The following is a 12,933-nucleotide window of genomic DNA, read 5'->3' on the forward strand; positions in this document are numbered from 1 at the left end:
CAAGACTACTGGGCCTGATGGGCCTTCGGAGGATAATACAAAAAACCCAGCAAGGTTGATACAAGATGATGCAGTGATTGATGGGGCAAAGGGAGAAGTTAATAGAGTTGTGGCTAGCAAAGAGTTAGTTGCTCATGATCAGTCACCAGGTGGTACATCTCACGAGCCTGAGCAAGAGGACCAGGTGCAGCAGTCCTCTGATACTATAGCAGCACAGCATGAGAGGAAAACGGAGGAGGAATGTGGGGCGGTGGCTGTCGAAGGTATCGAGGTGGTACTTGGACATGAGAAAGGAGAGGAAGGTTCTGAGATTGCAGGGAGTGCGCTGCCCGCGAGGGTGGTCGTGTGTTCTGCTGAGGGACATATTGATGACATACAGGATTCTCAAAGGAGGGTAGGTACCCTCTCCCCTAGGGGCAAGGACCTTGTCCGACAGGAGAAGTCATCACTACAGACCGGGCATTTGGAGACGGTGTCACGTGGTCTCCGAGCTGGTCTCCCGTCAGATAGAACACTACGCTCCATGGTTAGTTCTTCATCAAATTCTTTTTCTGTCCTTTCTGATGATTAAGTTTCTTTTTTGGAATATAAGAGGGGTAGCTCGTGCTCCTAATTTAAGACGATTAAGGAAACTTATTAAAATGTATGATCTTCAATTGGTGGTTGTTGTTGAACCTAAATTGAGGGTGGAGTCAATCACTAATATTAGAATTAAATTGGGGATGGATTGTTGCTTGTTCAATCTTTGGGGTTCTGTTTGGATTTTCTACCGGTCGTTGTTTACGTGTCAGATTACAGGGGAGTCTCCCCAACATCTAACTATTAGAGTTAAATCTCATTTTTTTCAAGACTTCATTACTTTATCTTGTATACATGCGAAGTGTACGGAGCAGGAAAGAGAAAACTTGTGGAATGCACTTTTGGGGGATAAACCCGACTTCAACCCTTGGTTTTTGATAGGAGATTTCAATGTGGTCATAAATACCGAGGAGAAGAGGGGTGGATTGCCATTTAGACCGTCGGAGGGATCAGAATTTTTGAATTTCATGACGATGGCCGGTGTCTGTGATGCGGGATTCTCTGGTTCAAGATATACCTGGTGTAATAACCGTTCGGGAACGGCGCGGATATGGAAACGTCTGGACCGCTTACTTCTATGCGGGCGTGCTTTAGAGCTTCCATACCAAATCATGGTGCAACATTTAGGACGTGACCCGTCGGATCATGCTCCATTATTGTTGTCGGTGGATACGAAACTAGATAACAAACCCAAGCCGTTCCGTTTCTTAAACATCTGGACTACTCATCCTGGTTTACTGGGGGTTATCAAGGATTGTTGGGCTCAACCAGTCAATGGTTCTCCTTTGCAAGTATTGGCCTTGAAGTTGAGGAATGTTAAAAATGCCCTCAAGCAATGGTCTAGAACGACATTTGGGGATATTTTTCAGGGAGCACGTGATGCCGAACGTATGGTAACAGAGGCTGAAACAGCATACGACCTGGATCCTACTGAGCAACGGCGGAGCGAGTTACATCATGCTCGGGCTCGGTTACGCAGAGCGCTTATAGTTGAGGAGGGTTTTTGGAAACAAAAGGCGCGGGTAAGGTGGCTCTCGGACGGAGATAGGAACACCAAATATTTTCATTCCTTGGTCACGGAAAGGAGGCATAGGGCAGTAATTCATCGGATCAAAGATACCGCTGGAGAGTGGATCGATGAGGAATGCCAGATTGGGGAAGCAGCAGTGGGTTTCTTTAAGGAGCTTTTCACAGCAGAGGGGGGCCTTCCTTGCCTTACTGGTCTGCAGATCATACCGAAATTGATAACGGACCAAGAAAACTCACGGTTAACGGACATTCCATCTCTTACAGAAGTTAAAGACATAGTCTTTGCTATGGACGGAGAGAGCACAGCAGGGCCGGACGGGTTTACAGGGAAATTCTTTACCTTTGCTTGGGAGGTAGTGGCTTTGGATATATACCGTGCGGTTATCAGCTTTTTCTGCGGCGCTGAACTACCTAGGAGTATCACGGCTACTTCAATTGTGTTGTTACCCAAAGTGGAGAACCCCCAAGATTTCAAGCAATTTCGGCCAATCAGTCTATGTAACTTCACTAACAAAATCATTTCCAAACTATTATCGACAAGATTGGCGATAATATTACCCCGGATTATATCTCCACAGCAAAGTGGGTTTGTCCAAGGGAGGCAGATTACAGATAATTTCTTGTTAGCCCAAGAGTTAGTAGCGGATATTAAAAAATCAAATCGGGGTGGCAACGTGGTCATCAAGTTAGATATGATGAAGGCTTATGATAGAGTCTCATGGCCCTTTCTACTACAGGTGTTACGGTATTTCGGGTTCAGTGAAACTTGGATAGACATGATATGGCGCTTAATATCGAATATTTGGTTTTCGGTGCTTGTAAATGGCGGTTCACACGGCTTTTTCAAATCTTCACGGGGTTTACGGCAAGGAGATCCCATTTCACCAGCCTTATTCGTTATTGGAGCTGAGTTGTTGTCTCGAGCCCTCAACAAGCTACCCACACAGAGAGGATTTACTCCGTTTAAAGTGCCTCCTCATTGTCCTATAATTACGCATTTGGCATTCGCCGATGACGTGATTATCTTTTCTAGTGGCAGCAGGTCATCCCTACATTTGATTAAACGAGTTCTGGAAGATTATAGTGAGGTATCAGGTCAGCGGCTCAACCCTCAGAAGAGTTGTTTCCTTACTCATCCACGCTCACCAGCTCAGAGGACAGCGGTTGTTAACCAGGTATTGGGATATAATAGAAGAGTATTTCCGATACGGTACCTTGGTTGTCCCTTATATGACGGAAGGAGTAAGACGATTTACTATACGGATACATATAATGCGGTGGCGAATCGCATTTTGTCTTGGAAGAACCAGATTTTATCGTCAGGGGGCAAGGTGGTATTGATTCAGAGCGTGTTAGCCTCTATGCCAATTCATTTGCTGGCAGCCGCGTCCCCTCCAAAAGGGATGTTGATGGCCCTAGAGAAATTGTTTGCCAAGTTCTTGTGGGGATCCTTGAATTTGGGGAACAAGTACCATTGGATCAGTTGGGCAGATCTGTGTCGGCCGAAGGATGAAGGGGGTGTAGGCCTGCGGGGGTTGATGCAGGTCTACGACTCATTTTCCATTAAACTCTGGTGGAAATTCCGGCAACAGCAATCATTATGGGCAAAGTTTATGCTCCAAAAGTATTGTGCAGGGCAGCACCCTTGTCTTGCTGATATTGGTCATCGGGGATCCCAGGCTTGGAGGAGGATGGTCACAATGCAGCGTTTTGGGGAGGAGAATATTACTTGGATAGTTCGTGAGGGTGCTTTGGATTTTTGGCATGACAATTGGATGGGGTCAGGAGCGCTTTGCAACAAGGTGGATGTCTTCCATGATCATTCCGTGGTTGATTTTGTAGATCGACGGGTCTGGAATGTGGGCATGCTCCATCAATTCTTAGATGGAGAACTGGTTAGGCAGGTTCTGGAGCTTGATCCTCCTTCAGGTAGGGGCAATGACAGAATGGTGTGGACATTAACGAACTCGGGTGTTTTTTCCACTGCATCGGCTTACTCATTGATCAGTCATTCCAATGACACCTCTTGGCTTTTTGCCCGTATATGGCAGCAAGGCCTTCCAGTCAAGATCTCTTTTTTTATGTTACGACTACTACAGGGGAGGCTCCCTCTTATGGATCGACTAAAGAGGTTTGGGGTCTATGGCCCATCTAAATGCTTCTGTTGTCAGAACCCTCAGGAAGAGGCCTTGAATCATGTATTTTGCTCAGGAGAAGGGGCACGATCGGTCTGGCGTCACTTCGAGAGTACTGCTGGTGAATTTAGTGGGGTGCATACAACACGTCACATGGTGTGGTCTTGTTGGGTAAGGAGGGGAACTAATGACCGTGTAAAATTTTTACAAAATATACTTCCTTTGGTAGTATGCTGGGTTTTGTGGAAAATAAGGAATGAAGGGGTGTTTGAAGATCGGAAGATGAGGATAAGGGATACGGTGACTCGGATTGTTCAGCTTCTTCATGATTTTCTTCAATCACGGTTCCCGGGGGTGCAGTGTTCTGCTCCTACATGGGAAGGGTTACTTCTCGAGTTGGGTAGTCATCAAAGGCGGATGATTATTAAGCCAGTTTATTGGGTAACTCCGTGTGGAGGTTATAAGTTGAACTCAGATGGATGCTCTCGGGGAAACCCAGGAAGGAGTGGGGGGGGTGGACTTGTGCGAGACAGTCGAGGAAATTTTGTATTTGGATACGCGGAGCCCTTCGGAGTGATAACTAGCATGCAAGCAGAACTTCGAGCGTTGTTATGGGGAGTTAGACATTGTGTGATTCGAGGGTACTTGGAGTTACACTTAGAGGCAGATTCTCTCACCCTGGTTCAGATTGTTCAAGGGACTAGTGCGTGTCCTTGGCGTCTACAGAGAGATCTGGATGAGTTGATGATATTCAAGCAGTCTTTCCAATCCATCACACACTGCTACAGAGAAGCAAACACACCGGCAGATCATCTGGCAAATTTTGGTGCTGATGCTTGCGCAGGTCATGTGTTTAATACATTTTCAGATTTACCACTATTGGTCAGGGGGGCTATTAGATTAGATCGATTGGGACTTCCTACGTTTCGTACACGGTGTCTGGCATGAATGGGAATAAGAAGCAAAAAAGACCAATGCAGGTGAAAGTGACAAGATTAACCGCTGAGCTTCAAGGATCAACATTCAGATTCACTGGAAGACATCCTAATATGGACAACGGAAGATTTAATCTTAGTATCAGATTTTCAGTGCTTAATCCTTCGCTATATTGTATATTTATTGTCAAATTGTGGTTTGATGGCAGGGAGTTTCGTCCTTTTATAAGGGGAAATTCTGCCGAAATTTTTATAAAATAATAAAATTTTATGAAAAAAAAAAAAAAAAAAAATCTCAATCGCATTATATTGAAAAGATTCTTAACAAATTCACTCAAAATGATTGTACTCCAACATCAACACCATTGGATTCTAAAATAAATTTTGTAAAAAATGAAAGAAATTTAAAATCTCAATTGGAATATGCCAAGGTTATATGGTGTTTAATGTATGCAATAAATTATACTAGACCTGATATTGCATATGCTGTTGGTATATTGATCAGATATACAAGTAACCATAATAGGTTACATTGGTCAGGTGTAACCAGAATATTGAAATATTTAAAGGCCACTAAGGATTTTGTTATATGTTATATCCGTTATCTTTCAGTTTTAGAAGAATTTTCAGATGCTAGTTGAATCACTAATAATGATGATCACTTATCGATAAATGGTTAGATCTTTATACTTGGTGGAGATGCAGTTTCTTAGGGTTCTCAAAAATAAACTTGTATTACTGATTCAACAATGACAGCAGAGTTTGTAGCACTTGTTTCGGTTTGAAAAAGAAACTGAATGGTTATGAAATTTACTTTGTGATATACCGTTGTGACCGCTACCTTTGTCGCCTATTTCAATACAACGTGATAGTGCAACTACACTTGTTAAAGTATATAGTCAAGTGTATAATGGTAAGTCAAGGCATATTGGTTTAAAACATAGTTATATCAAAGATTTGATCACAAATGAAATCATATCAATTAACTTTGTGAGATCTAATGAAATTTGAGTAATCCTTTGACGAAAGAGTTATCAAGGAATTTGGTGTTAAGAATATCCAGGGGGATAGGTTTGAAGTCCAAAATTCTTGATCACTAATGATAGAACCTTAATTTAACGTTAGATACAACGCTTAGTTTTGAATTCAATGAGTAAAAATACATCATTTTAGTGGTTGGTGTACTATGTAAAATTTAGACATCTCAAACTAGAATAGTGCATATCAGTCTTGCCAGTGCAAATGTAAGGATGAGTCATTGGACTCTTAACGAATTTTAAAAGTGCTATCAATGGCGAGGGCATTAAGATATCACCTATATGAATGTCAATTTTTGGCAAACAACAAAACTAAGGAATTTGCTTTGCAACATTCATGAAAGGATAGTGATACAAACCCGTAAATTATATCATTGAAAAACTTATGATTATGGATTGCTCAATGTATGATGTGTTTATGAGATTAGTTTAATAAACAAGTGGTACAAAACTTGTCTACAATCTTATAGGATTGATTTCAAAAAATCTACACTAAAATTGTGGTTCAATCGAAGATACCATTATTTATGCATATGAGTATGAGATTATTCGGTAACCTTTTCGAAGACCATTTTCTAAATTTTGAAAATGGCGGGGGATTGTTAAAAATTTTTAAAATTTGTATCTAATAATTTTAGGATATACATACATGTATTGTATTATGAATCAAATGATTCTAAGATGTACATACATTGTGATAAATGTATATTCATTCATGAATTTGAAAGTATCATAAATATATTTATGTATGTGGAGATCTTTGAATAGAAGAATAGATTTATGTTTTTGATCATAGGATCATGTAATGCATAAATTAAAGTATATGAATTTATACACAATACCTTTAATCTATTCATACAAGTATTTATTAAGTTCATTTATTTTTGGGATAATTTCAGAAACCTCCCCTGAGGTTTCTGACACTTTCACTGACATCCCCTGAGGTTCTCAAAATTTCACTTACCTCCCTTGATAAAAAATTGGGCCCCTTTTCTGACGTCATCAGGGCCAAAATTACAGATATATCCCAAGTAGTTGGGGTTAATTACTACCGTTTAGTTACATAATGGCATCTGATATGATTAATTAAGCTTAACAACAATAATAGAAACTTGATTCCTGATACATGAATTAATCCAGTCATTTTGGGAGTAAGGCGCCAATTGAGCTACAATATTGGCGCCATTTTTTGTGCCTGGTGTGATTTGACAAGAGGAAATAACAAGATCACATATAAGATCACTTATATGTGGTCTTATACGACATTCTGGATATAGGAAAAGAAACAGAGGAAATAACAAGAACAAAAATGGAAAGGAAATTGTGATCAAACCAGTGGTCCTAATATGCACTGGAGTAGCGGCAACAAAGTGAATAATTAATTGTTATTTTGAAATAGTTGCAAACACAACAGGAAAGGTACAAATTTATTTGTTCCTTTAACTTTCCTTTCCTGGTGCTGCGAAAAGCTACATGACACCTTTGCTAGTGTTGCTCAATTCCACCTCTGTCTTTTGTCTAAATGTTGATATTGAACATTCATTTTGGTTGTTAAGTGGATTTTTGAGTTAATCATTATGTCTTAACTTAACTCAATTCTCAGAATGCGAGCTCGTACTAAGCTCCACCGCCAACCCTCCATTTCGAAAAAAAAAGACAAAAGCAAAACAAAAGCAAACACACGAAGCGCAGAATAACGTTGAAACCCGCAAACGGGATTCTGTGTTTTTTCTATTTCAAGGTTAGCTCGCATGCGGGTTAATGTTATATTTGAGCGCGAGAAGAAAAAATTGGTAATTAGGCTCTTTGGGCATTATAAGTAAATATTTAAATTAATGGCAGTTTTATTACACCAATATTATTGTATTATCATTATTATGATTATTGTATTATTTCTTATGCAAATATAACATTTAATTATCCAAGCAGTTTGATTTTATTTTTACAATTTATAAAATTTTTATCACTTATATAATATTTTTAAAACCCTAATACATCTAAATTTGATTTTATTTTTCAAATTTATAAGATTTTTATTTAAAAAAATGGGATACGGATAAGATATCCGGTTGGTTCGATTTGCATAGGTGCATATGAGAATATCCGAATACTCCTGAAACCCGCAAGCGGGATTCTGTGTTTTTTCTATTTCAAGGTTAGCTCGCATGCGGGTTAATGTTATATTTGAGCGCGAGAAGAAAAAATTGGTAATTAGGCTCTTTGGGCATTATAAGTAAATATTTAAATTAATGGCAGTTTTATTACACCAATATTATTGTATTATCATTATTATGATTATTGTATTATTTCTTATGCAAATATAACATTTAATTATCCAAGCAGTTTGATTTTATTTTTACAATTTATAAAATTTTTATCACTTATATAATATTTTTAAAACCCTAATACATCTAAATTTGAATCTAATTTTCTACAAGTCATACTTATAAATGCGAAATCTAACAAAAAAGTTAAATACAATTTTTGCAGGTCAAATTTAACAAATGCGAGCTATTTGCAAAATTTTAAATATTTGCAACATTTTTTAAAACAAAAATTAGAAGCTTTCTGCAAATAATTCCCTACCTCTCAAAAAATACCAAAATAAAAAAGATAAGAGCTCGCATTTGCTTCCTAGAAATAATTCCCTAGCTCTTAAAAAAGGAAAAAAAAAAATTGAGAAGAGCTCGCATTCGTGGAATGCGAGCTCAATAACCAGAGCTCGCATTCCACGAATGCGAGCTCTTGTAAGCTCGCATTTGTGAAATTCACAAATGCGAAGACCCCCCTGACGGAAATTAAACCCAAAATCACCCCTTTTGTAGAATTTTTTTAAAATTCATCACAAAGTTGGAAATTTCTCAATAGAAATACAACTTGTCTGGATTCCTTTCACTCTCTGATATCATTACGGTTGCTTTGCGATTACAGCGGCAAAACCTGTTTTTAATGGAGAAAGATGTAGGTGAATTCCATGATTCTCCCCTATGGCTTGAAGAGGCCATGGTTGCAGCTAAAACTTTTTACTCAGAGCTCTAATTGTAGCACAGCAAATGCACTTGTTATCACTCCAAATTAGTAGCAAAGAATGTTAATAGCTTGAAACCTCAGAGGTAGTTAAGTTGCTTTGCTTTATATGCTATTGCTACTGAAACAGCAAACCTTCTGGCCGTTGCAATTTGCAGCTAGCCGTTGCAAAATCTGCCAAATAACTGTTGCATGGCACATCTGGTGCATGCAATTTTTTGTATTGCACTTACCCCCCCTCAACTTTACTAATTAGTCCAAATCATTTATTCTTCTTTGAATCTTCTACTAATACAACTTCTGCAAAGGGTAGCTATGGAATAAAAATACCTTCTCACACATGAAAATAATATTTTAATCTGATTTGGACTGGATTGTTACCACAAAATCAAAAGCAAGGGAGGTAAGTGAAATTTTGAGAACCTCAGGGGATGTCAGTGAAAGTGTCAGAAACCTCAGGGGAGGTTTCTGAAATTATCCCTATATTTTTTCAACAATCTCTCCTATATAAAGATGTCAAGTAGAGAGTGATTTGTTGCAGAAAATCACTTTCCTACTATTTTGAATTCTCTGAAAAGCACTCTTTAGTTCAAGAGGGTTTGTCTTACTTTGTGCAAGAGTTTAAGACAACAAATTTTATCTTATCTTAGAGAATATTTATCCAAGATTTATTGCACATTATACCGGACAAATAAAGTCTAAAAGAGAGTGATATACAATCACGATTTAAAACCAATTCTTATTGCTATATTTTTTTCAGTTCATTGTAATACTCCCAACAGTTCTATTTTTTTTTAAAAGAAAATCCTGTATTAAGTCACATATAACTTAAGCAATAGAAATAAACTAAAACTAAAAAATGGTCACTTTCTTGATTTTAAAGATTTTCATATCTATATCTACCGTTTAGAAATGTTAGTAATTTTCAATCACTTATGGTAGGTAGATTCTTTTTTCGAACACTACCTAGTGTATGGTTCCTTTTTCTCTCTATCAATTACAAATTTAACTTGTTAATTTTGCTTTTGTTTTATTCGTTGAAGTTTTGTGGCTAATGATATTGGTTTATCTCTTTCTTCTTCTTCAAAACCCCTTCCCCCCCAATCCCCGAGGTTTTTTGTAGGTGTCATTCCTGTCCTAAAATTTCCATTGGGTATTATATATTTACTTTGCCTTCTAATTTTATTTATTTGTTAGGTGCTTCTGATTTTATTGGGTATGATATACATACTTTTGTTCTGTAAAGCTTTATATTCTGTGGTTTTTCGATAGTTGTATTAATGTCATAATCTGATGGATTCTGAAGGTTAAAGCCAAAAAAGAAATAAGAGAAAACTATGCTTCTGCTAGACTACTACACCTGAGGAAAAGGCCCTGTATTCATTCATGATTCATGCAGCAAAGCCAAATTGGTTAAGTTGTTTCTTCAATTTGGTCCTATTCAAGGAAAAATCGATAAATGGCAAAAAATAACCTATCCAATTGTAACCATGAATTTAACTGACATCTTGACAGGAAAACAGAAGGTACAGTCAAGTTGTCGGAATTTATTTGTCTATTTTATTATTATTATTTTTTTTTAATAGGGCTTTAACCAGAAGGCAGCCCTTCCAGAAATTCTCAATGGCCTAGGCCGAACCCAGGCCCAAGAGGGGGTTTGGGAATAGTTTTCAACCAACAATAGACGCGCCTCGGTCAGAACATCAGGACCTGCGTTACTGCCCCAAGCGCAAAGATGAATTTGTTTGTCTATTTATTTATTCTTGTTGTTCCCATTTCATCTTGCATGGTATAAATCTTGATTTTGAAAGGCCGAAGAAAAATCAAGAGATAGACCAAGAATACACAACTTTTTAGGTATTCCAGCTGTGGTTTGATAGCAAATATCCAAAGTCAGCTTTCAACTACTTTTATCTCAATAATAATACAATTTTATTCTGGAGTTAATTACTTTTTGCCTATTGAGTTTTGGAAGTAGTCACGCCTTACCACTTTTAGCTTTAAAATATATACAGTTCACCCACTATGAAGACTAATCAATTCTGAAAGTCTTAATTCTAAGAAAAAAATGAGTGTTATGACAACATTGGTATTTTGATGTATAAATTATTTATAGTTTATTATTATTTCCCTTTTTATACAAAAATAAAAAAGTGAAGTTTGATTTAAAAAATAGATGCATCAGCTGTTTTTAGAACTTTAGTTAAGTGTTTAATATTTGACTAAGTTGACAAACAAAAAATAACAATTATATTATTTTAACCTTTTACATAAACAAATATAATAAAAACAATTTTGTTTAAATTTTTTTCAAAAATTTTCTAACTCTATTCATTGTTATTACTATTTTATTTGTTCTTATTGTGTGATTTAAAGTATAATAAATCGGAGTATATATATAAAAGTGAACATTATCCACCAGGAAAAATTTTAAGGATAATACACTAAATGTAAACTTTTGTTTAGCTTTTAACAATTTGATAATTTGAATATTAGATATTAGAGAAGATTTGTAATTTTTTTAGCAATGAAATGGAAATAATAGTAAGTCATAGTTAATCTAAAATATAAAAGGACAATAATATCACTACACTTACCTGTTTGGCATTTCTAATTTTGAATAATTTTCATGAGAGGTAAAGTGTATATTTTTAATATTGAGGACGATAAAGTGTGACTATCCAAAGTTGTTAGCCCGTCTATTTTAAAGTAGTTTGCGCTAAGGGTGAACAAGTCTCTTGATGTAGCAAGAGGATTTCATAATGTTAGAAGTAGGTGAATTCTATTTCGTTTGGACCATTGGAAAATGATTTTTACTCTTTTAAGACTAAATTAAGGTAAAAAAATTCAAAGTTTGTGTAGTTATAGAATTTGAATGATTTTATAGGCACAGAGATGTAAATTACATCAGTTCAAAACAGATGTGAATTGGTGAAATGATTTTAATGGGTGCAATACTTACTTGAATTAGTTCTTTGTTTGAATCACAGCTCAAGCCCATATAAAAGAACCAAATCAATGTTGGGAAAGAGATGAAGCAGGATGTATTGATAGTTACATTTGAAAATCAGGCGCCAACCAGTGATTATGGCTTGATTCTAACAATCCCATTCCCCTTTCCATCTTCGTTCTTCTCTTTTGGAAACAAGGAAAAGAAGAAGGGACCCAAAGAAAAGAGCAAGTCCTAATTATAATACACCCTGTAACTATGGAGCGGAGCCCTGGCAATCATAGACCACATCCACTCAAAGTAAAGGGGCAGCTTTGCCATGGCAAAACAGATTACAGGGAAACACGCTATAATGTATGTTGGCAATGCTTGCTTGGGAAATTGATGTTTGAGAACAAAAAAATGGCCAGTACAGAATGAGATCAACATTGCCATGATGGAGGTTGAGAGACAGATTAATCCAAACAGAAGCTTCTGTGGCAAATTGTTTCTGAAATCCTGTTGTTGAAATCTTGAGGTGAGAATGGCTAGGAAAAACACCAGGGCTGCCACAGAGAAGGTGAGAGCTAACACTGATGTAACAGAATACACATGAAACAAAGGCTGATTTTCAAGAAGTGGATAACCAGTATTTTGATCAAGGCCGCCTGGCACTGTCGATGATGTAGCATATGCCACAGATGCAATGAGCACCGCGACTACGGTACATGACTCTGAGGTTATCATAAGCCACTCTCTTTCACCTTGTACCAGCCGGTCATGTGTCCTCGTGAAGATTTCATTTGCAGTCTCACCTTTCATGTTGTACGTAATCAAACATTGTGGAGGAATAGTCTGCTTAACATGCTGCATTATTTTATTTTGATTTTATCCAGGAATTAGTTTTTTGGAATGTATTGAAAGATTAGTTGAGATTGAGAACTCAATGTCAGCTTAAAATAATTAAACAAGGACAGATATGTACCTCACACCATCTGATTTCCCACAACATCTGCAATGCACCACCTGGAACTATCCAAGTTTGGTATTCTGGAAACCTAGCAGCGAGATGCATCACACTGTTTCCTTCACTATCCAGTTGATAAAACACAGACTCTGGGAGTTTCATCATCACTAGCAAATCATAAACCTCAGTTTGCCTGTACTCAACTGCCAAGAGCAAGGCATTCTTTCCATCTCCATCCAAGTCTTGAATGGCCATAGGAAAGATTTCCAGGATTTTATGCACCATCTCTGTTATG

General features: G+C 37.3%; 1 protein-coding gene and 1 non-coding gene across 2 annotated transcripts; one reads left to right on the forward strand and one right to left on the reverse strand.

The window, feature by feature from the left end:
• Positions 1 to 641: 641 nt before the first annotated feature.
• On the forward strand, positions 642 to 4,691 carry LOC113765936. Its single transcript, XM_027310173.1, has one exon. It carries the CDS (start codon positions 642 to 644, stop codon positions 4,689 to 4,691), a length of 4,050 nt encoding a protein of 1,349 aa, XP_027165974.1.
• Positions 4,692 to 10,328: 5,637 nt separating this feature from the next.
• LOC113767255 lies at positions 10,329 to 10,479 on the reverse strand. Its single transcript, XR_003467970.1, has one exon. It is a non-coding gene; the product is annotated as a U4 spliceosomal RNA (small nuclear RNA).
• Between the last annotated feature and the right edge of the window lie 2,454 nt (positions 10,480 to 12,933).

Source organism: Coffea eugenioides, chromosome 3 (genome assembly GCF_003713205.1).
Source record: "Coffea eugenioides isolate CCC68of chromosome 3, Ceug_1.0, whole genome shotgun sequence".
In the NCBI taxonomy this organism is placed as follows: domain Eukaryota; kingdom Viridiplantae; phylum Streptophyta; class Magnoliopsida; order Gentianales; family Rubiaceae; genus Coffea; species Coffea eugenioides.